The 25,596-nt window shown below is 43.9% G+C and overlaps 1 protein-coding gene across 3 annotated transcripts in view; it reads left to right on the forward strand.

Moving 5' to 3' along the window:
• Positions 1-11,318, forward strand: part of LOC119652791 (octopamine receptor beta-1R-like) — a 291,369-nt gene extending 280,051 nt beyond the window's left edge. For 2 of the 3 annotated variants that reach the window (XM_038057105.1, XM_038057106.1), the window contains 3 exons: positions 10,228-10,610; positions 10,694-10,847; positions 11,034-11,318. In XM_038057105.1, the coding sequence (XP_037913033.1) occupies positions 10,228-10,610; positions 10,694-10,847; positions 11,034-11,180 (684 nt within the window). In that variant the 3' untranslated portion in view covers positions 11,181-11,318. The remainder of the gene's footprint in view (positions 1-10,227; positions 10,611-10,693; positions 10,848-11,033) is intronic. The other variant, XM_038057107.1, reaches the window with a different exon arrangement.
• Positions 11,319-25,596: the final 14,278 nt, after the last annotated feature.

Here is a 25,596-nt window from a genome sequence, read left to right on the forward strand (position 1 = left end):
AGCAAGATAGTGAAGAATATCTTATAGATGGTACTCAGCAACGTGATACCTCTATAATTGCTGCACTGTGTGATATCTCCCTTTTTATGTATGAGACAGATTATGCCTCGCTGCCAATCGTCAGGCATTGATTCGCTGTCCCATACCTTGAGCACAAGTTGATGAACCACTTGGTGTAACTGGTCGCCTCCATATTTAACCAATTCGGCTGTAATTCCATCGGCTCCTGGCGACTTATGATTTTTTAGTCGATGAATTGCACGGACTGTTTCTCCTAAACTTGGTGGTGGCAGTATTTGTCCGTCGTCTTCAGTTGGCGGGACCTCCAACTCGCCGATGTTCTGGTTGTTCAGTAGCTCATCAAAGTACTCAACCCATCGCTCTAATATGCCCATTCTGTCGGAAATCAGATTTCCCTCTTTGTCTCGGCAGGATGAGCATCGAGGTGTATAAGGCTTCATCCTGCTGACTTGTTGGTAAAACTTCCGCGCCTGGTGCGGTTGCTCCCTGTACTTTTTTAGTTCACAGACTTGTTGGTTCTCCCAGGCTTCCTTTTTCCGTCTGTGAAGTCGCTTCTCCGCTCGACGGAGTTCGTGATAAGTCTCCGCGCGTGCCCGCGTTCTTTGAGAATGCAACATTACTCGGTATGCGGCATTCTTCCGTTCCGTTGCTAGCTTACATTCATCGTCAAACCAGCCGTTCCGACTCCTTTTGCGGCTGGGGCCAAGTATATTTGTGGCCGTATCCATGATAACGTTCTTCAGGTGGTTGTGAAGATCATTAGTTGATGCTTCATCTCCAGGTCCTCTATTGACTGCGGTTATTGCGGCATCCATTTCCCTCTTATAGGTGTCGCGGAGGGTTGTGTTGTGGATGGCTTCAGTGTTCACTCTCACCTGATTGTCAGAGGGGATTCTAGGTGGTATTGTTATTCGAGCTCGGAGCACCATGCCAACGAGATAGTGATCCGAGTCTATATTGGCCCCCCTATATGTTCTGACATTCATCAAGGCTGAGAGGTGGCGGCGTTCGATCAACACGTGGTCAATTTGGTTGAAAGTGGTCCCGTCTGGAGAGGCCCACGTATGTTTGTGGACCGCTTTCCGCGCAAACCAGGTACTTCTAACAACCATTTCGTGTGACCCTGCTAATTGAATAGTCCGCAGTCCGTTATCATTTGTTTTTTGCTTGTTGCTTTGTTGCTATGGTGTTCGTTATTGTAGTTCTTCTGGCAGAGCTGATCGGTAGTGAGTAAGCCGAGGAAATATGCACGTTCTCTGCCCCCGCCTGCTCCAGTTTGACCACGACTAGGTCGGTAGAATTTAGGTCCTTTTCCAGTGCCTCCAGGCTCTTTCCGTTCCAGGAGTAGAAAAGGTTGGCGTTTTGCCTGGAGTTCCACCTCTTTGATAACAACGGAGTAGACCATGAGAATCCTGCAGTTTTGAAGGCGCAAGGATTGGATAAGCTTGTCCTTATCCATGCGGATCTTGGGCAACCAGATGCGAGCGACCGGTCTCCTGAGAATCTCGTCGTAGGGGATGACATTGCTGATCTTACCGACGCACGACCCGAGAAAGTCCCTGAAGAATTGGTCCGCGCAAGCTATAACGTGGAGCCCGCGGACCACCTGAGAGGAATCAAAGCATGCTCAATGACCATCTCCGACACCCTGGCCCCAACGCTGGTCCACACCTTCGGTGCCAGTTTGTCGCTGGCAGAATTACCATCCCCCAGCGCCACACGTAAGTGGCTTCTGGCCACGTCGCTATAGGATTTCGCAGTTCTTGGCTCGCCGGCTGGCTGTTGCTGCGTGCTTTTCTACACATGTTGCTCGCCCACTCTGCTCCGCTTGTGATCTTAATCGACCTTATCTTCAGATCGATAGTATTTTAGAGCAATGGGCTTCGCCTTCTGCTCGTCTGCCAGGCGTTACTGTTGCTGTTGTATTCTTCAAGAATCGCCTGGTATTCAGTGAGGTCTTTTTCATCCCGCTCGTCGGCAGCAATCTTGCTGAGAATATGCATGGTCTTCTGGTACTTGCTCTTGAGCAGGACACCAGTGGACCTTCGCTTCTTAGTCGGTTTCCGGTGACCGACGTTCTTGTCGTCTGCCGCTTCGTTCCGGGTCCCTGCGGTTGATTTCAGTACAGCGGTGCTACGGCTGGCACCGACGGCTAATGTCTCCTGGCTAGATGCCAGCAGCTCGTCCTCCGATAATGCGCCTGATATCACTCCCTTTTCTTCTATCGTCGGTTTATTTATTTTGAAAATTGAGTCCATGTCTTGGTCCCATGAGTAGTCTGGGAAAAATATCCACCCTGGCTAGCCCGGCCAATAGGGTAAGAATCTTATACGAAACTGAAAGTGTCCTAGGTATTCAGAGTTCGCCTCCTAAAGACCAAGCTCCCAATTGGCCACGCAGCCCTCGGCGAATTTTGTTGCACCTTAGCTTGGGGCCTATTAGCACCTTCTTCAGTGCAGGAAGGATGATCCCCGGGTTGTTGTTTCGGCTCATCCCCCGCCAGATCTACTTCCCCCATTGACTAGCAGAGAAGCAGATCCTTGTCAGTTGGATGAATCCGGCCCTACACACTCTTGGCCGGTCCGAAGACGATCTCCAACGGCCACCGTGGGGAGGTCGTGTGAGGACTTGCCGAATTATGTAACTTTAACCTAAAGCATAATCAGATGTCGTTAAAGTTTCTAATGCAAAATATGAAAAGTATCATTAAGCAATCCATGAACAATTTTTTGTATTTCATGAATTATTCAAGAAGTCAATACCTACTAGTTTTTACTCAACGTGCGAACGTTTGCTGTTGTATGTATTTTAGTGAGCTACGTCTCAACTTAGGCTTGGCCTAATATCTACTGGTTTCGTGACGCGAAGTTTGCGTCGTGTTACCAAATTAAAACAAGTCGGAATACCGGAAGCGGCGCTTCGGCTATAAAGATTTTGTGTTCATCTTATGTGGGGCTAAAAACCCAAAATATTCATTCATATTCTTTTCAAACTGTAAGAAATGCGTACATATTACAGACGTATGCTCACCCTTGCCTGGAATACTGTACTTACACATACAATATAAATTGATCGGACACATATTTTTGATTTACTTCGTTCATAAAAGTTTACATATGTACATCTGAAGTACATATACTGAATACCGCTTGTTCAATGTACAAAAATATCTATCTGAATTAGGCACTACCTCAAAGCTTCCTAAATACATACATATGTCTGTCTGGAGTAATTGATACCGATATATAAATGATTAAAAAACTAAAACGAAATCTTTCCCTCCGACCTCCCTTCACTTGAGCTCACTTTTTTTTGTCAAATTCATACATTGTGATGACGTCATACACGGCTTAGAATGCACGAAATTCACACAAAATGTAAAAGTTTCACCTACTATAATTTTGTTAACAACAGTTGGATTTCCTTCAAACTTCCCAAAGTTATGCCTTATGTGATTCTCGAAAAAGTGCAAAATTTTGTAGTTCTAGCATGAACTGCTAATATACTGTTATTACCTTTATTTGTGCAGATATCGTAATGGAATGTATTTTGACGACTAGACTTAATTTAGATACACCCCTGTGATTTTTTCCAGATTTGATGGTTGGATAGGTTTTGAGGACGAGACCTTTTGGGATTCATATTTTGAGCCCTCATTCCCCTGTGCTTCACCGGATATCAAATATGGAGCCAGTACTACTATTAAGACTAATTGAGCGCTTTCATTTGATGGCCACATATTCTGTAAAAAAACATTTTGCACCCTCCATTCTTATGTATAGGAAGCCCCCCTTAAACTAAACACAAAGTGGCACCGCGGGCACACGGGGTTTCACACAAAACTTTAAAAATGTCGATCGACTGCTTCAATTGAATTGCACTTATATGGTGGAAAACCAAACGAATCTGGACGGTCAGAATTCGACAATTTCAGATTGATTGAAAACTTTGCATATATAGTTGACAATAACTCAAATGTGCATTTGAAAATCTCTACTCATATTTATTACAAACGGTGCTCAAAGTGATGCCCTAAGAAAGGTTTCAAACTTGAAGTGACCTAATGGATGCTTCGTTACTTGCTTGTCGATTAGATTGTTTTTTATCCTTCCAACTTATGGATCCTTATGAAGCAAATGCCCCTAGCCATATCACTATCACTGGTGTAAACATATAACACAGAAACTTATCATTTCTGAGTTTGTCTGGAGGTATTAAGCCTGGCAAGCAATCACGACTATTCGTTGAAAGGTTTTCCCGTCCAAATTCCTCAGAAATGTGTTTCTCTCTTTGAATATCCTTCCTTCCTTGACGGATAACTCTGAATATGGATGACAATGCAGTGGTTCAGCTGATGATGTACATTTCCTTTCAATGTTCCATTTCAATCTCTTCGCCTGATTTCAAACGAGGAAGAGTAGATTTTTGCGATTTCCCTTTTCAATTTTGGATGTTTTCTATATACTACGACGGAGCTTCTTTCTTTTGTTTGATATGATTTCCTTTTTGGAACATTCCATCTGAGTTCTGAGTTTTGACATTTGGAAGTGGAGAATCCTCAAAGTTTTATATTAATATTTTGATTTCGCAACTGTTGCGATATTCTCGACATATTATTTTTTTCTTTTTCTCTGGTTAACTTTTAAAGTTTTAAAGATTGAACCTACCTAATTTACTGTCTGTCTATCGGCGTATTTGGTAATTTGATGGAAAATTTTAAGTTACCACGGTGGATGGAGGAATTTGAAGACAAGTGGAAGTGGAACGCAATTAGCACTCCAATACACCATCTTAATTTCGTAATTTCCAAGACCAACGACGTAACAAGGGAAGGACTTAAATCTGGCTGCCTCTGAATATTAGACATGTTTCTCTTACCCGACAGTTAGCAATTTCTTTAAGGTCTCTAAAAAATGGTCTACCCAGTAGACTAATAAGTGTGAAGTCGGTAACTGCAACTGCAAGTAATGCGAATAGAAGTAATTAGTCTTGAAACTTTTATACATACTTAGAATTAACTTACGTACTACATCGACAAAAATTCAATGTTTACAGTAAATTCTGAAAATAATTGAAAGTCATTGTCCTCACAGGAGTCTAATGACTTGTAAAGACGCGTCTAAGTTATGAAACTCGAGTACAAACATGTGCATTGTTAGTGGATTGAATTTTACATACAGACGTTTACATTTAGGTAACATGATGAGTTGAACTTGACTCCTTGAGAATGATGATGGTATCAGGACCTCTGACTAAGGGTTTTTTAATGGAGTCTAGCCTGTGTGGAAATTCGTAAACCGCAATTATCCTATTCAATTACAAGTTCAATTTTCCCTCCCACAAATGGGTGAATTTACCACATACAGGATCACATCAATATATTTTACTTTACGTTTAAAAAAGTGAGACTATTTGTCCGTTCATTCAAGAGAAGTGGAGCTCAAAAACCTTCATCGTAGTGGAGTAAAGGACCATATAAATTTTGCTTGTATTTATGGCAAGTTCACATCGTGAGGGCTACGGGTCTTTCCAACGCTTCCTCCAAAATATTGGTAATAAAAGAAGGAAGCATTCGTAGTACAATTTTCAATTCATACCTGTTGAGTTTCCTTAGGATTTTAGCTATTAGCTAAAATATCGGAGAAATGGCGTTGTCCTGGAGCGTCCTCCCTCTCACGATCCTGGTTAAGTAGCTGTCTCTCAGATCTGAATGGGTTATTCTATATGGTGATGGTCAAAGGGTAGTATAGGTCCTAGGGCAAAACGAGGATCGATACACACGATTGAGCATAAAACCTGGGAAACGCTTGCTAAACCAACATCAACAGCTCTACTACCAAACCCTATCTCCACCTTCACGTGGTGACCGCTGTGAGCTCTTTCTTAACGAAAAGCTGCAGACGGAAAAGCATGAAGGCGAGTCTCCCGCGCCTAAAAACGGGACAAATTTTACCAACTGGTCCTCCGAGTTTGGGGTTGCATAGAGCTGATAACCGTACATGGAAAACAAACCGTTAAGAAACCACAACAGGAGCCTCGGACTGGAATGACTACAACGACGAACCCGGTAACGGTAACGCAATTACGATTCTCTCATGCGACTACACTACACCATATATTATAACGGTCATCCAGTAAACCATGTGCTAGGGGTGGGTTCCTTAGTAACCCAAAAAAAGAAATCTACTGTTATTAGCTTTGAAAATATAAGTGAACGACTATGCACTCTGCGCTTCCGTGGAAAATTTGGAAATATGAGCATAATTAACGTTCACGCCCCTACAGAGGAGACTGCAGATTAGGAGAAGGATACCCTCTACGACCACTAGAACGAACCCTCGAAGCCTATCCCAGGTATGATATCAAAATCATGCTTGGAGATTTTAACAGCCAGTTGGGTCCCATAGCTCACATCAAAATACAAATGGTAATGGACTGCGAATTATTCAATTAGCAGTGTCACACGAAATGGTTGTTGGAAGTACCTGGTTTGCGCGGAAAGCGGTCCACAAACGGACCACTTTCAACCAAATTGACCACGTATTGAAAGAATGCCGCCACCTCTCAGCCTTGATGAATGTAAGAACATATAGGGGGGTCAATATAAACTCGGATCACCACCTCGTTAGCATGGTGCTCCGAACTCGAATAACAACACCACACAGAATCCCCTCTGACAATCAGGTGAGAATCAAAACTGAAGCCATCCACAACACATCAACAAATTATCTTCACAATCACCTGAAGAACGTTATCATAAATACGGCCACAAACATATTTGGCCCCAGCCGCAAAAGGAGTCGGAACGACTGGTGCGACGATGAATGTAAGCTAGCAACGGAACGGAAGAATACCGCATACCGAGTAATTTTGCATTCTCAGAGAACGCGGGCACGCGCAGAGACTTATCACGAACTCCGGCGAGGGGAGAAGCGACTTCACAGACGGAAAGCCTGGGAGAACCAACAAGTCTGTGAACTCGAAAAGTGCAGGGAGCAACCGCATCAGACGCGTAACTTTTACCAAGAATTCAGTCAGTGTCAGGAAAATCTGATTTCCGACAGAATGGGCATATTGGAATGATATGTTGAGTATTTTGATGAACTGCTCAATAACCAGAACATCGGCGATTTGGAAGTACCGCCAACTGAAGACGACGGACAAATACTGCCACCAGCAAGTATACAAGAAACGACCCGTGCAATTCATCGGAGGGGGGGGATGCCTTACCATGCGTCCTCTTTAACCTGGCCCTGAAGAAAGTGATTCGCAATGCTGATGTAAATGCGAGGGGTACGATCGTCTTTAAGTCCACCCAACTACTAACCTATGCTGACGATATCGATATGATGGGAAGAATGACCCGAGACGTACAAACTGCCTTCATCCAGATCGAGCAGGCGATGCGAGATCTTTGGCTGCACATCAATGAAGGCAACGTCAGCACCAAAAACTAGCCAACCAACGACATCAATCCGCTCTGGTCAAACGGGAAGTATAAAGACAGGATGGATGGATGAAGATGATCCAGCCCGAAAAGTCTATAAGGGAAATATCTATGGTAGAAAAGGAAGACGAGGCAGATCCTGCCTAAAATGGAACGAGGGCGTTGGCCAGGACGTCAGGCAGCTTTTAGGGATATCGAATTGGTGGATCGCGGCGCAAGACCGGGATCTCTGAAGTTCCTTATTAAGGTAAGCCTAGACCGGATACCGGGTGTTGCGCCGTTGATGATGATGATTCACACCAGTTGTACTGGCGGAAGGTAGACTAATTTTTTCAACGATGCCGCCACTAACTAACGCAATAAAGGCCTACCTTTAAACTTCTTATTGCACGAGTAGTTTCTTTAGTTCGGTCGGCATTTATTAGTGATACCTTCTTGTAATCAACATTTGCTTGCAATCAAATTTAAAACACTAGTAATTCTTACATTAAACCTACCCTAAGAATATTTTTAAGGCTTCCGTGATCTAGCCCTGTGAGATACACTCAAAGCCTTCCCTGCTTGCGGTAAGAGGCGACTGAAAGGGATCAAAATTGGTGGACTAGCAACCTGCAAATTTTGAAATTTTAGTCCTATCGAAATTTCAACAACGCCTCGGACTGGGATTAACTTCCGACATAGTTGAGAAGAATGCTTTCTACGAGGAACTAAACGCGGTTTAGGGGAATCTTTCTAAAGGTGACATTGAGATCGTGATGGGTGACCTGGATGCTAAGGCGGGATCTGACAACACCGTGCTCGGACATGTGATGTGGAAACACACCACAAGGGTAATGGTGGGAGGTTCGTGGGTTTCTTTAACTTCCATCGCCTCATCATTGGTGGTAAATTGTTTGAGCGCAGGGCCTACCACAAGACGCTGTACGAGTAATCAGATCATACATTATCTGCGCGCTCCCTTAGTCGCGCAGGTATTAGCTAAAATAATTGATTTGAAGTCCAAAAGCGGAGTCCGCCAGGGTTACATTCGCAACATTCGCACGCATTTGGCTCATAATCTCCCGAAGTTATGTATGTCCTTTCTTGATTTAGCATTCGCAGGGGGGTATACTATCTAAACTAACAAGGAGTGTGAGTAAGTTGTGCGCCTCAATACAGCCACGAAACATTTGCCAGGCCGCTATGAAGGGCGGAATCCTTTCCGAAACTCTTTGCAGACCGCCCAGCCGTTCAGTTCCAGGTTGACTGTAGAAATCGGACCGAACCCCATCCACCGACGAAATATATGAAAATTTATACTGAATTTTTTATGTTTAGTCGCAAATTTAACCTGGCATGCAGGATCGCACCAAGATACTTTATATGGGAAGCCGGAGAAATTATGTGTTTGTTCAATCATTATAGGTGCAGTACCTATACCTTTTGTAGTCCCGCAATAATTCCCGGCATTCCCTTTTATTGCTGCCTGTATATATACATATATATATAGTAAACCTCTTTAAAAAATCCGCAATCCGGGATGAAGGAATCGACGCACTGTTGTCTATCGAAACATTTTCGGCGATCACTGAATATTTTTTTTCTGAATTTATATTTTTTTCTATTTTCCTTATTATTTTTATTTTATCATTTTTATATTTTCCTCATACCTTTATTTAACTCAAATCATTCTCATGTATGTAAGTTGGTCAGTTCGTTAGGATCGCACGAATCCTATTTTTGTTTATTTTTCAAGACCCGGTACACACCCATGCATCGGAGAAAACAAGTGGTTTTGATTTTGTAAAATGATACGTGAGGGACCGAAGTGTTCGAAGGACCTTGCCACATTTTTGAGCCTGGCTAGCACAGAGGCGTGCGGACACGTGTCGGCGGAGCACAATCGCCATCTTTTTAAGTGTTAGAGATAGTTCACCCCTTTTTGTCATTTTCGGCCACTTTGGATGGCCTTTTAGATAGTCGCAATTTCATTATGCGATGACATGTTTCCACCACCCGGTTTAGAAGAAGCGACCCGTACAATTCATTGGCATAAGAATCATAGGTCGTGGCGAGCGTAATGCAAGTACATGCATAAATATATTATGTATGTGTCCCGATAGCCGTGTGGTTAGAGCACAAGGCTGTTAAATGTAGAAAGTATGCCGCTGAGAAAGCTATGGAGTGTTATAATGGAAAAAACAAAAAGAATAAAACTACATATTACTGAATGCACTCTCCTATCTTACGGAACTGAGTAAAGGCAAACGACCAAGCATGTTAGAAAGCCACGAGCACTACAAACATTTGTCCATCGACTCCAGTTGGCAGGACTTCCAACTTCAATAGGCAGGACCATACTCTTTCGCGCACTCTAGTTATTTTCAAAAGCTATTTCGTGTGACGTGTTGAAAAAATGCTCTGACATTGACCTGACATATCACCTGAATACTGGCTCCATCCTTACTTGCCTGTTAAAAACTTCAAGTGGAAAGTATCCTTTCCAACTATACAGCCTCCTGTTTAGGACACTGAACATTAATGAGGCCTGTATTGTGAAATTCAGGTTGAACCATACGAACTGTACTTTGAACCACTAATTGCTTTGAGGTTCGCTCGGCTGGCGTATTACCTACAAATATGAAACTTCGTTTTTAATTAAACTGAGCAACAACTAATGATTAAGTCTTCCGGATAAACCCAAACGCTTTCTCTTCTAATAATATTATATACATATGGTATATAATAAAAGTTCTGAACGATTATTCACTTTTTTCCAGATATGTGAATTTAAGGTTAACAAATCATATGCAATCATTAGCTCATCGGTAAGTTTTTGGCTACCAGGAATTGTCATGATTTCAATGTACTACAAAATATATCAGGAGGCCGATAGGCAAGAGAGGATGCTGTACAGGTATGTAATCCTCTTACATTCAATAATGGAGTCTAAATTGAAAAACTCAATTTCGAAACCTAGATCCAAGGTGGCTGCACTCCTTCTAGACAAACATCTACAGATCAATCACATCCCAATTCCCAGACCAAGTGTTCAAATGGAGCAGACTACAATATCGTCCATGAGGAGGGAAAGAAAGGCGGCACGTACACTTGGTATTATCATGAGTGCGTTCCTTCTATGCTGGCTGCCATTCTTTTTATGGTAAGTTTATAAAAATTCATGTCATGTATTGTTTTCGAGCACATGTTCCTACTTACTTACCTCTACATCTAACCCATTGTCAGGTATATAACGAGTTCCCTATGCGATGAGTGTGAAACACCAAAAATCGTCGTTGGAATACTGTTTTGGATAGGTTATTTCAACTCAGCCCTTAATCCAATTATCTACGCATATTTCAATCGAGAGTTTCGAGCCGCATTCAAAAAGACACTGAAGGTAAGGAAAACACCTACGACTTGCCAGCCCCACATCATTCGGGATTCTATTTAAAAACGAACTCCAGACAACTCTCTTAGCATTATCATTTTGAATAAAATTCAAAATTTTGTCACATCCTATTCATTATTCACAGAGAAATTGCTGTAAAGAATCAGTGACACCTGCTTGTTTTTATCCTTACAGTCTTGCTGTCCATACCAATTAATGAACTGTAAAGTAAGCGATGGGGTCGATTTACCACCGTACATGCATTCCACAGCATCATCCGAAATTCATATGAACATAATCCGATCAAGAAACTATTCGTCTTCCAATCAACTGCAGCAATAATATTCAGCCAGCCATCCCAATCAACCGACATCGCATCGACTAACTACCAAGGATCGGGATGGCATGCCCAATGCAACAAAAGAAACGCGTACGTAATTGTAAAGTTAAACAAAACAGAATATAATAAGAGGAAACAAATAAAAGTTTAAGAATGTAATTTATCGAAAATGGAGTCTTTTAGTTTTCATTGTGTTATGCAGGAGATCAATAAAATACAGGAAGAGAGCTATTCTTTGAACAGCAGAGTTTATCTGTCCTTGCAGATATTCTGGGAGTTGAAAAGGGAGTCAAGCCATAGTTTTGGATGCATTGAAAAGAAACTAAAACAAGAGAAAGGCCATATTAAATTTAGCCCTGGTTATGTTCTGCCTGATTCATACGCCGCTCACATGAATAGTGTCATAAATGTCAACCGAACACGTCAAAATTCAGAAGTTAAATCCTTCAGATATGTAAAAGTTTTGTGACTCTCTTTTGGCAGTCAGAAATACAAATGATTAAAAAATCAGCTGAACAAAAAGTAATAGTACTGCTTGTCGACCAGGTGATATTTTATTATTAGCATGAAATAGCTACCATCTTAACCAGATAATATACCTCGGGTACGAAAGCAACTTAAAAAGAAGTAACACCGTCAGCATTAGCAAAACAAAGGTATTATAAACTACAATTTCAATATGGGAGGTGTCGATAAGGTAGACCAATAGTTCTTATTGCTTTATGAGAAAAACATATAAATAGTGGAGACATTTTTTTCTGGGTATTACAGGTATGGAAGTTAATACCTAAATCTTATACGAGTATAAGGACTTAGCTAAGAGAGACAGGCGCCTATGTGACACTTTATGTTTCTCTGAAAATCAGTGCATCTGCGTGTAGAGGTGATGGAACATCTTCAAAACCAGACCATCATCCTCAGATAAAGAGGGAAGGCTTAATGGCCAACTACATACATATGTATATTGCGGCACTATGAAGATGTAAAAAGTAAAGATTGTTCTGCATATTCAAACAGAAAAATTAAAAGCAAAAAAGCCCAAAATAATTATTTTTGCGACACATGTTCAAACCTGAATTGAATTATTTTACTATCAAGTGAAATCGGAAGCTGGACGCTTGCAATTTCCACCAAACTTGGCACTGTCATGTTTTATTTTATAGCGGATGTTAGTGATTCTAGGAAAAACCTAAGGGGGTTTTCGCTCAATTTCCAAAAACTTGCGTTTTATTGGAAAATATATGGGTGTGAAGAGTATTTTGGGCCCTAGGAACCATTTATTGACAGCTTCATGATTTGTGTCCGGATGGCTGAGTTGTCGTAGCGAAAGGTCCCGGTTCAAATGTCACTGGTGGCAGAGAAGTTTGTTATCGTGATTGGATGTTGGTTACCAGTCGGCTTAGCTGTGAATGAGTACCTGAGTCAAATCAGGGCAATAATCTCGGGCTGGCGCAATGCTGACCACATTGCCTCCCACAGTGTACTATTACGATCTTGAATGAAGTGCTCTAACACACTTCAAGGCCCTGATTCAATATGGATTGTTGCGCCAACGATTATTATTTTCATTATTCATGATTTTTCCAGAATTTCTGGTTTTGTTAGTTTCTAATGTGACCCATTGTACTCAACTCCCCCCGTCTAACGAAATATCCCAGATTCGTTTATGTAGCGCAGGATTGCCTTAGCGGAAGTGATGCTACCCGTTACAATGGAAGCACACCAACATCAAAGATGTGATACTTGATGTGTCCATCGGAGGAGTATTCACATAGGAAATGTTTCGCGAATTCCGCTTCTTCATTACATAAATAGCACGTACCATCTTGTACAATCCCTATTCTATTCAGCTAATGAATTATGACCTCATAAATTACCAACAGTACCTCTCCAAGTCTTCCTACTTTTCGACAAAGCTTTGTATGTCTAATAGCATTAAGCCACCTGTAATTATGGGAAGCTTGGTCCCAATTTATGGAAACAGACTTAGCCAATGATACTGATACTCCAATTGCTGCTCCGGTTCGGCATGGAAGAGACTAAACCCTCTTTTGCTACGGCATCTGAGATTTCATTTTCCTCTAGACCACCAGCAACCAGGTACACAGAGTAGTCCCACCGTATTGAATCTGGAGATAGAGGAATACTCAATACCCACAATGCTACCTGGCTATCGCTGCAGATTGCCCTTCAACTGCATGTGAATCACCCAGTTTGTCGCCCTTAGGATCGCATAAACTTCAGTTTGAAAAACAGTTGCATATTCCACCATTCATTTTTTCTAGAGATAGATTGCTGCTCCAGACCCCTGTTGTTCTGTCAGCGATGTAGACGACCTCCATGTATCCCGCCACGCATTCCTCTGGGACTTCCCAATTCTCTCCATGTTTCAGGGTAACTTGATATCTTCTACAAAACAGGAAATAAAAAGGCATTGTGAAAACTTGATTCAGTTCTCATCCACTGCTTTGTACTCCCCACGTCCCTTTTTTCTGCGTAGATCTGAGCAAATTTGTCCATGAGCTGCTCTCATTGCAATGCTTTAAATTTTGAATAATCCAGGGGCTGCAATTGAGTAATGCATTTGGAGATGCGCCGGGTGTCGTACTCACGGCACCGGTAATATCCAAACATACAGTTTGCAGTGCAGCTAGCTTACAGTGGAAACTTGTTTGTCTCATTTTAACCAATGATACTACGGATTCATAAGCGAACATTGGCCTAATGATAGCAATATATGTATATCCACATTACCACATGAGGTCTGAGTTCCTATGATGGAGGCAAAGATCCGTCAACACACCCCCCGTTTCAACTTTACCTCTACATGTTCCAAATATTTCACTTCTTCGTTGAGTCCAAGGTCTGTACACTCCATTCATCTCTAGGAGGCAAAGTCAATCCTGTTTTCTCCTTTTTGTAAATAAGACCATTGCGGCTTTATTCAGATGAACTGCAAATCCATGCCTGAGGCACCAGCTGTCAATGAAATCAACGGCACCTTCTATATTTCTACACACGGCTCCAAGATCCCAATCAACAGCAAGCGACGCCACGACATCAGCATAAGCTCGAGCGTATATTGGCGAATTCCGTAGTTCCCATAGCAGGGAGTCGATCAGCATACTCCACAGGGGTGACGATAACACATCCCCTTGGGGCAGCCTTTCGTTGTTTCTGCTGCTAAGTAGCGATTGACACCCACTTCAGCACAGAGCAATCTCTGCGTTAGCATAGCATAGATCCACTTAACTAATCGACACCATGCATTCTGGCGGCATCAAGAAATTTTTGGAGTTCGTCAAAGTACCATCCGGTTTTCTAAGGGAGCCCAACTTGGCAGACTTATCGCTTTTGGAATTCTGCATCGCCTTGAAGTCTCTCTTTCGCCTTCCAGATGCTCACAATACGCTCTGAAGAAGTCTCGTTTCGAACACTTACCGAGCTTCCTATAGTCACGCTGTGAGTTCCGGAAGTTCAATCAGTCTTCATTCTTCCTGCGGTCTGGTTTATTTCCTGAATTTTTACAGTTCGCAGTTCCACTAAGGAACCGGATAAGTCTCTTCATAGCACTCTAAAAGTGCATGATTAAGAGTTTTCAATTCATCTTCTAATGACAAAGGAGTCATTAGTTGTCTAGAGAGCTGCACTTTATTGCCAAGAAGTTCATTGGACTTTGACCAATTCGTTTTCTTAACGTCCCGAATTTGTATTACAGACTGTTCGCCCGCAATAGTCTGATTGAATTCTAGGTATCGGTGATCTGAGAATAAGACTTCTTTTGAAACCTGCAGTCTGTAATAAACTCTAACACCTTTGAAGTACAGATTGTTAGACTAATTACTTCAGTTCTCCTCTTCTCTGGGATTGCATTGCTCTGGCATGCTGCATTAAAGTAAGCTGGCTGAGTTGAGACCGTCAAAGTTGTCTTTGTAGAAGCTGTACTTAGCAGATTTACACGAGTTTTGGAGTTTGAACAAAGAAACTCAGCATGGAAATATGTAGTGGTGGCGGCCAGGCAGGTTGGAAACGAAAAGGTTAAGAGTGCAGTCCAAAGTTTTTTTGATGGTGTCGAATTGCAAGGTAGAACAAGCATTCTTAAAAAAGGAGAGTGGAAGAGAAGTAAAGTTATGCAATGAGTAAACCAGTTGAGCAAGGGAAGTTAGAGAAAAATGGGCGAAAAGGAAGTAAGGAGGAGAGACAAACTGCGAAACAATTCTTCATGCAGTTGAGAGGGGTAAACAAAGGGAACGTAAATTCAAGATGCAATGAACGGGAGTTGGGCAGTGAGGCAGAGGGTAAGACAACACAATCATAAGGAGAACCAGAGGGTGAAGGGTAATTCCTCCGGATCGGGACTCCGCTCCTTATAAGCCCCGACAGGGTTACTCCTTTTATACGCTGTTTCACTTTTGCCAGTTGTTGATCTTGCCTGTACTTTTTCCTTCATCGCCTTTAGCATTGGTGGAGATCTGAAAGTTGATGAGCTTCTTTTGAATGGATCCTTATCTTGTTCCTGGAGCGCCTCTTGCTGTCGCGCATCTTGAACATATGCTGTGGGTGTTGTTACAGTTTTTGTCGTCCAACGATCCATCTTCAGTTCATCCTTGGTTGTTCTTGCTACTGGTGTTCTCGGTAAGGTCGTACTTCGCTTGAACACTTCCTTCTCCAGATCCAAATCACTTGTAACATTATATGCCAAGGTGGCCAAGTTGTCCACCACCGAGGCACTGCGGTCGAGGGATATCGACGACCGGGAGCCCGCTTGCTCACTCCCAAAAGCCGCCGGTACTGGGGTTCCGAGCCCCTGCACCGTAAGTTTACTCCTTCTCTCGTCTTCCATGGTGGTTTTATGTTCTGGGTATCCTTCCCATAGCCATTTTGGTCCACGCACCAGAGATGAGCAAACACTAGCCCATACACAGTCAGAAAAGAAAAGTGCATGAACACATATTTACACATCAATAGGTATGCCCCTATCCGCCACCTGGGGTCGCGCCTGATGGGAGATCTGGCAACTCCTCACAGGTAAGGAGGTAAGTAAGGAGGAGAGACAAACTGCGAAACAATTCTTCATGCAGTTGAGAGGGGTAAACAAAGGGAACGTAAATTCAAGATGCAATGAACGGGAGTTGGGCAGTGAGGCAGAGGGTAAGACAACACAATCATAAGGAGAACCAGAGGAGGAGAGGGCGGGCTTGGCGTGGAATGTATCTTTTATTGCAATAAGGACCCCACCGTCAATGGACTTACGTAAGGCAGCCCTGCTCCTGTCACAGCGGAAAATGGAATACCCTTCGAGGAGCTCCGAATTTAATATATTATCATCAAGCCAGGGTTCAAAAATGCAGGTGACGTGATTTTGCTGAGCCAGCACGAATAAATTACACACTCACGGGTTCTCTTAAACACCTAACTTTTTGATGAGGCAGGTAGATAGTGAATACGGAATCTATTCATTTTTTAAGGTTTTGTGTGAAACAAAACCTTATTAGAATCGAGACGGTGTCTGTCTGTCCGTCTGTCTGTCTGTCTGTCTGTCTGTCTTTTTTTTTTTTTTTTTTGTTGAGGAGGTGGAAATCTTCAAAAAGACACTGGTCTGGACACACCAGCGTGTGGGATTTTTACCCACTAAAACCACCCCCGACTCCCTCCCTGCCCCGCGGAACCACCATAAGGTATTACATCACGGGGCGGAGTCAGCTCACTCTAGCTTTGTCACCTTTCTTCTATACGCGGCGCACGTGACCGCGCTTTTCTCCTTTCCTCTGCCTTTCGCAATTTATCTTGAATATATGCGATCATGGAGTTGACCGCATCCCAATTCTCTTGATGTGCTAGCATTTTCGGTACCAGATTTTCTGGTACCAGCACCTCTCCTAGAGTCTCCTCTAGATTCCTCCTTTCTTCCACAAATCTCGGACAGTGGAAGAATACATGCTCTGGGTCCTCTGGGACTCCATTGCAATTTGGACAATCGGGTGAGGTTTCCAATTTAAACCTGTGAAGGTATTGGAGATATCCTCCGTGTCCCGTGAGAAACTGGGTGAGATTATAATTAATCTCACCGTGTCGTCTCTCCAACCACTCCTTGATGGCAGGAATGAGCCTGTGCGTCCACCGGCCCTTTCCCGAGCGTTCCCACCGCTCTTGCCATCTATTTATGGATCTCTCCCTCTCAGCGTTCTTCGTCCGCGATGAGGAAGAGGTTGGCTTTGCATTGTATATATTCGCCATGTCATCTGCCAAGATGTCAATCGGCATCATTCCAGAGATGACGAATGCTGCATCATCTGAGACAGTCCTGAAGGCAGAGCATACCCTCAGGGCTGTCCTCCTGTAGACTGAACTCAGTTTGGTAGCATTCCCTGACATCCACAACGCCTCCCTCCAAACTGGAGTCGCATAGAGCATGATCGAGGTCACCACTCTGGCTATAAGCAACCTAGAGGTATGCCGTGGCCCTCCCACGTTCGGCATCATCCTCGCCAGGGCCATACTAGCAGTGGATGATTTATCACAAACATACTGTAAGTGTTGCTTATAGCTGAGTTTCCTGTCTATCACCACCCCCAAGTATTTGATGGTCGGCTTGGAAGTGATGATATGATTCCCGATTCTAACACAGGCGTAATTTCTCTTCCGGCGCTTCGTGATGAGGACCGCTTCTGTTTTTTCCTCCGCAAGCGTCAAACCAGAGCTTTCCAACCAGCATTTGACAGCACTGATTGCCTCGCTTGACTATAACTCAGCATCTTCAAGATGCTTTGCGACAACAACCAGTGCTATGTCGTCAGCGTAACCCACCACTGTGGCTTCCTCCGGAAGGGGAAGATTAAGTACATCGTTGTACATGATGTTCCACAGTAGTGGGCCCAATACGGAGCCCTGTGGGACACCGGCGGAAACAACGTACTCCTGCGGTCCGTCATCAGTGTCATACCATAGCCTCCTTTCAGTTAAGTAACTATCGACGATAGCAGCGAGATAGGCGGGAATACCAATCTTCGCTAGGGAGTTGCGTATTAGATTCCAATTGGCCGAATTGAATGCATTTTTCACGTCGAGGGTTACTACCACGCAATATTTGCTGGTACTACCCTTTCCGTGAATTGCATCTTCGGCCAAGCCAGTAACCAATTTGATGGCATCAATGGTTGATCTGGCTTTTCGGAACCCATACTGCCGATCTGAAAGGCCGCCTTGGCTCTCAACAACCGGGAGTAATCTATTATAGATTACCCGCTCTAACATTTTCCCCACCGTGTCCAAAAGACATATGGGTCGGTATGACGATGGTTCACCTAGAGGTTTACCAGGCTTAGGCAGAAGTACCAACTTCTGTCGCTTCCAAGCCGCCGGAAATATTCCTTCGGACATGCACGCTTCAAACAGCTCAGCGAACATGTCCGGCCTGGATTTCACGGCAAGCTTAAGGGCCTTATTCGGCACTCCGTCCAGGCCCGGCGCTTTATTGTCTCCTATTCTGCCGCAGATCTCCAGCAGCTCGTCTCTGGTGACTGGAGGAATTGCCGTCACATTCAGAGGTGATTGGAATATGTCGGTGCTCTCCTCTTGCTGGGGGAATAACCCCTGGATGATTTTCAACAAGAGGGTGGGACACGTGATCTGCGGAGAGGAGCGGCCTCTGAATCGTCCCATCACTATTCTATAAGCACTCCCCCACGGGTTGATGTCCGCCTCTGAGCAGAGCTCCTTAAAGCATTTTGTCTTGCTTCGCTGGATGGCGAACTTGAGGGTTTTGCGGGCTGCCTTATAGGCGCACTCTTTCTGCCCCTGATCGACTCTACCTACCGCCCTCTGAGCCGCTCTTCTGGCTCGGTGGCAGGCTGATCGAAGACCGGTCAGTTCATCATTCCACCAGTAGTTTGGTCTTCTACTGGGGAATGAGCACCTCCTAGGCATAGACGCGTCACATGCTTTGGCGATGCATTGAGCCAGATGGACGGCTCTTTCCGTAGAGGCGCCCGCTATATCAGGTTGATCTAACCACACCTCTAAGAAGGTCTGCTCATCCAAAGATTTTGCAGACCAGCCTGAAACCTTTTTCGGTTTCGGGCATGATAGCTCTTTGCCCTGTGGCTCGACACATGTCTCAAAGAAGATTGCTTGGTGATCGCTGTGGGTGTAGCGTTCGCTGACGCACCAGGACATACCACGCGCCAGCGAAGGGCTGACAAAGGTCAGGTCTACAACTGAGCCTGACCCCCCTTTCTGGAAGGTGTTTACACCACCTTCGTTAGCCAAAACTATGTCCATCTGCGCAAAAGCTTCTAATAAACTGCGCCCCCTAGCATTTGATTCCCTACTACCCCACTCTAGGGCCCAAGCATTGAAATCACCAGCAATCACCTTTGGACTTCGTCCCCTTGCGTCGAGAACAAGATTATCAAGCATTTGCTCGAATTCAGGCAGTGTCAAACTTGGTGGGGCGTAGCAGCTGTATACATATACACCACTTATTTTCGCCCACACAAAGCCACTGGCTGCCTGACTTGCAGTACATTGTATGGCTTGTCGACCACCAGCCCATATCGCCGCTCCACCAGTCGAATCTGTGACCCATACGCCACCGTGGCGGTTTCTGTACGGTTCACTTATGATGGCAACCTCCATCTTAGATTCGAACGTGGTCTGCTCAAGTAAATCCTGAGCGACCCTGCAATGATTCAGGTTTATTTGAATAAACCTCATTTTCTCATTGCAGTTAGCGCCTTCCTAAATTCCGGACATTTGGCACTTCCGGCAATGTGCCGGTTATCCTGTCCCTCTTTGGCTACGCACAATAGGCATTTGGGGTCCCTATTGCACTCTCTGGCAATATGGCCTTTCTCCCCACACCTTCCGCATCGATCGGACCGATCAATGTTGCTCGTGCATGCCTTCGCGAAGTGCCCAAACATGAGGCATTTAAAGCACCTCTTTAGTGAAGTTTGCTCCCTTAAACGGCAAACAACCCATCCAATTCGAACCCTTCCGGCAGCTAACAACATCTGCGCTGCCTCCGCTGGCACTCGTATGGTGGCCGTTTGAGTGCCACCATAGGCTTTCCGTAGACCGACAACAGACTCCTCTGTAAGTTCTTTCAACTTGAATTGCTCCTTCAGAGCAGTACAAATTTCTCCTTTCGATGTAACTTCATCGAGATCCTTACATTGTATATAGATCTCATGTTTTTGGGCACGCACTGCGGCATTCTCCCCAAGTGAGTTTTTCACTTGAGTGCGAAAGTCATCAGTTTTGCCACCGCTGGATCTTTTCAGCTCGAACATGAGATCCCCTTTCTGGGTTCTTCGGATTCTGTTCACATTTCCGCTCAGATCTTTTAGGTCGGGATCAGCTTTGACCTTTTTGAGTATCTCCGCGTAGGACAAAGTGCCCTTACTGGAGATAACAATCGCATCTGGACGAGTTCGCACTTTTGCTTTTCGTTTCGCTTTTTTGTTGGTTACTTTAGTCCATCCATCGTTTTCGTTCGTCTTGGGCTTCGCAACGCTGGTCGAGTTTCCTAGGTTCGCTGTATGCTTTCCTCCTTCTGAACTGTTGGTGTTGGTCTTCAGGATGTCCTGTCCGCCTTTTTTTCTCTTAGGCGCCTGCTGATTATTTAAAGGATCCCCCTCTTTTTCACGTACTCGCTTATTTCGTTGGGATTCGATGGTAGTACGGTTAGGTGTCACTTGGGTTGCTTGTGATACTGTTGGCACAGCGGGGTTCGGCGTGTTGTTATTATTCTTCTCCTCCATCTGTGATCTATTATAGAGGACTCTAATGGCCCTCACCATATTCTTTATGGCTTGGTGCACGTTGTGCTTGTCCTTGATAAACTCCGACAGCTCAACTATCTTTGCCCCAAGCTGGGTGAAGGGTAATTCCTCCGGATCGGGACTCCGCTCCTTATAAGCCCCGACAGGGTTACTCCTTTTATACGCTGTTTCACTTTTGCCAGTTGTTGATCTTGCCTGTACTTTTCCTTCATCGCCTTTAGCATTGGTGGAGATCTGAAAGTTGATGAGCTTCTTTTGAATGGATCCTTATCTTGTTCCTGGAGCGCCTCTTGCTGTCGCGCATCTTGAACATATGCTGTGGGTGTTGTTACAGTTTTTGTCGTCCAACGATCCATCTTCAGTTCATCCTTGGTTGTTCTTGCTACTGGTGTTCTCGGTAAGGTCGTACTTCGCTTGAACACTTCCTTCTCCAGATCCAAATCACTTGTAACATTATATGCCAAGGTGGCCAAGTTGTCCACCACCGAGGCACTGCGGTCGAGGGATATCGACGACCGGGAGCCCGCTTGCTCACTCCCAAAAGCCGCCGGTACTGGGGTTCCGAGCCCCTGCACCGTAAGTTTACTCCTTCTCTCGTCTTCCATGGTGGTTTTATGTTCTGGGTATCCTTCCCATAGCCATTTTGGTCCACGCACCAGAGATGAGCAAACACTAGCCCATACACAGTCAGAAAAGAAAAGTGCATGAACACATATTTACACATCAATAGGTATGCCCCTATCCGCCACCTGGGGTCGCGCCTGATGGGAGATCTGGCAACTCCTCACAGGTAAGGAGGTAAGTAAGGAGGAGAGACAAACTGCGAAACAATTCTTCATGCAGTTGAGAGGGGTAAACAAAGGGAACGTAAATTCAAGATGCAATGAACGGGAGTTGGGCAGTGAGGCAGAGGGTAAGACAACACAATCATAAGGAGAACCAGAGGAGGAGAGGGCGGGCTTGGCGTGGAATGTATCTTTTATTGCAATAAGGACCCCACCGTCAATGGACTTACGTAAGGCAGCCCTGCTCCTGTCACAGCGGAAAATGGAATACCCTTCGAGGAGCTCCGAATTTAATATATTATCATCAAGCCAGGGTTCAAAAATGCAGGTGACGTGATTTTGCTGAGCCAGCACGAATAAATTACACACTCACGGGTTCTCTTAAACACCTAACTTTTTGATGAGGCAGGTAGAGAGTGAATACGGAATCTATTCATTTTTTAAGGTTTTGTGTGAAACAAAACCTTATTAGAATCGAGACGGTGTCTGTCTGTCCGTCTGTCTGTCTGTCTGTCTGTCTGTCTGTCTGTCTGTCACACCCGATTTATTCGGAAACGGCTAGACCGATTATTACGAAAATTGGTGAGAGTATGTAATCTGGTGATCCCTTTACATGCAGCAAGTGGCGCCATCCTGTGTTAAGTTTAAGGGGGGCTCCCCGTACATGTGAATGGAGGGTGCAAATTTTTTTTTCACACAATGTAGCCATGTAGGGTATCAAATGAAAGGTCTCAGTTAGTACTTTTCGAATCTGGTTCAATATTTGATATTAGATGAAACATAGGGGAGTGAGGGTTCAAAATATGACCCACAAAAAGTGTAACAGGTCTCGTTCTCAGAACCTATCCAACCGAAAAATCTGAAAAAAATAACAGTGGTGCATCTCTACGAAATCTAGGCCTCAAAATATATCCGGTTCCGATATCTGCACAAATAAAGTTAATAATAGTATATTTCCACATTTTAGAAATTTACCCGGCACTCCCCTTATGTTCATCCTAGAAGTACAAAATTTGGCATGCATGTAATGAAGAATATAATGCACAGTTTGGTCAAGTTTGAAGAAAATCTAATTATTATTAACAAAGTTATAGGGGGTGAAAGTTTACAATTTTTTGTGAATTTCGTGCAGTCTACAACCTGCATGACGTCATCATCACATATCAATTCGTCAATACCACAACGAAATGAGTTCTTATGAATTGGGTCGCAGACAATTATTTTGTTTTAGTTTTTTAGTTATTTATCAACCAGACATGTGTGTATGTAGGTATATAATATATGCGTGCTAATGAACTTTGCGGGTAGTACCTAATTCAGTTAGATATAAGACGTAAATCGGAAATATGGGTACGATAAATTTAGATACGTGCATATATGTGTACAGTAGGTAATAGGCAGTTTGTTTGTTTAGGGTGAGCGTGATATCTATGGCTCTAATATGTACGTATGTCTCGTAGTTTGGAAAAATATGAAGGATTATGTTGGATTTGTAACTATATACGGACAGAAAAATGTGCGTCTCTTACATAAGATGAACACAAAACCTTTATACCCGAAGCGCGAGCTTCCGGTATTCCGACTTGTTTGTCCTTCTTGTTCTTTATTCTACTGGTTACTAGGAACTTATTTTAATAAAAGTAAAATTAGCCCAAAGTTTCAGAAATGAAATATTTATTTACTTAATACCAGTAGCACTTTTGCTGATACCAAGGCAACTTGGGGAAACGTTGGGATTAATTACATAATTTTTTGTCGGAATGATAGCTCAGAATTAATCTACATATTTACACAATTTTGATATGAGTGCAATTTCCTCTGTGCATAAATTGATTATTTACTTGATGACACCAAATTCCAAGTTTTTTAATTAGTTCAAATTAATCTGATTGCAATTTATTATACTGAGGAGGCAATGACCTGATATTAGGTCAATGAATTATATTGCCGGCCCCGTGTCCCCGTGTCCGTATTGCTTACGATCGGTGTTTTTGTGGTGATCGTCTTAATCGGTTAGGAAAACGGTGGTAATGGTGACATAATATTTTAAGGTTGTAACGACCACTCCGACTACGATGGATTCTAGAAATATATTCATCATCATTAACGGCGCAATAACCGGTATCCGGTCTAGGCCTGCCTTAATAAGGAACTCCAGACATCCCGGTTTTGCGCCGAGGTCCACCAATTCGATATCCCTAAAAGATGTCTGACGTCCTGACCTACGCCATCGCTCCATCTCAGGCAGGGTCTATCTCGTCTTCTTTTTCTACCATAGATATTGCCCTTATAGACTTTCCGCGCTTGATCATGCTCATTCATACGGATTAAGTGACCTGCCCACCCTAACCTATTAAGCCGGATTTTATCCACAACCTGACGGTCATGGTGTCGCTCATAGATTTTGTCGTTATGTAGGCTACGGAATCGTCCATCCTCATGTAGGGGACCAAAAATTCTTCGGAGGAATCTTCTCTCAAACGCGGCCAAGACTTGGCAATTTTTCTTGCTAAGAACTCAAGTCTCCGAGGAATACATGAGGACTGGTCTTGTCTTGTACAGTAAGAGCTGTGATCCTATGGTGAGACGTTTCGAGCGAAACAGTTTTTGTAGTTTTTGAAATAGGCTCTGTTAGCTGCTAACAAGCGTGCGCCGATTTCATCATCGTAGCTGTTATCGGTTTTGATTTTCGACCCTGTAGTCTCCTATCTTTATTCTTGCCGTTTGACCAGTGCGGTTTGATGTTGTTGGTTAGTTGGTTTTCGGTGCTGACGTTGTCACCATATAGTTCGTTTTGCCTTCATTGATGTGCAGCCTAAGATAATGCGCCGCCTGCCCGATCTGGATCAAGGCAGATTGTACGTCTCGGTTGGTTCTTCCCATGATCTCGATATCGTCAGCATAGGCCAGTAGTTGGGAGGACTTAAAGAGGATCGTACCTCTTGAATTTCCCTCAGCATCACGGATCACTTCTCGAGGGCCAGGTTAAAGAGGACGCATTATAGGGAATCCCCTTGTCGTAGACCGTTGTTGATGTCGAATGGTCTTGAGAGTGATCCTGCTGCTTTTATCTGGCCTCGCATATTGGTCAGGGTCAGCCTAGTCAGTCTTATCAGTTTCGTCTCATGGCCATGTACAGTTTTACCCTGGCTATGCTATCATAGGCGGCTTTAAAGTCAATGAAAAGACGGTGCAACTGATGCCAATATTCCAAGAGGTTTTCCATCACTTGCCGCCCAGAGAAAAAATATGATCTGTTGCTAATTTGACTGGAGTGAAGCTTCTTTGGTATGGGCCAATGATGTTCTGGGCGTATGGGGGTATCCGGCCTAGCAAGATAGCGGAGAACATCTTATTGATGGTACTCAGCAACGTGATACCTCTATAATTGCTGCACTTTGTGATATCTCCCTTTTCGGTTATAATTCCATCGGCTCCTGGCCACTTATGATTTTTAAGCCGGTGAATTGCACGGACTGTTTCTTCTATACTTGGTGGTGGTAGTAGTTGCCCGTCGTCTTGAATTGGCGGGACCTCCAACTCGCCGATGTTCTGGTTCTTCAATAGTTCATCAAAGTACTCAACCCATCGCTCCAATATGCCGATTCTGTTGGAAATCAGATTTCCCTTTTTGTCTAAGCGAGATGAACATCGAGGTGTGTAAGGCTTCATCCTGCTGACTTGTTGGTAAAACTTCCGCGCCTGGTGCGGTTGCTCGCCGTACTTTGCGATTTCACTGACCTGTTTGTTCTCCCAGGATTCTTTTTCCGTCTGTGAAGTCGCTTCTCCGCTTGTCGGAGTTCGTGATAAACCTCCGCGCGTGCCCGCGTCCTTTGCGAATACAACAT

The sequence above is a fragment of the Hermetia illucens genome, chromosome 3 (assembly GCF_905115235.1).
Source record: "Hermetia illucens chromosome 3, iHerIll2.2.curated.20191125, whole genome shotgun sequence".
NCBI classification, from domain to species: Eukaryota; Metazoa; Arthropoda; class Insecta; order Diptera; family Stratiomyidae; genus Hermetia; species Hermetia illucens.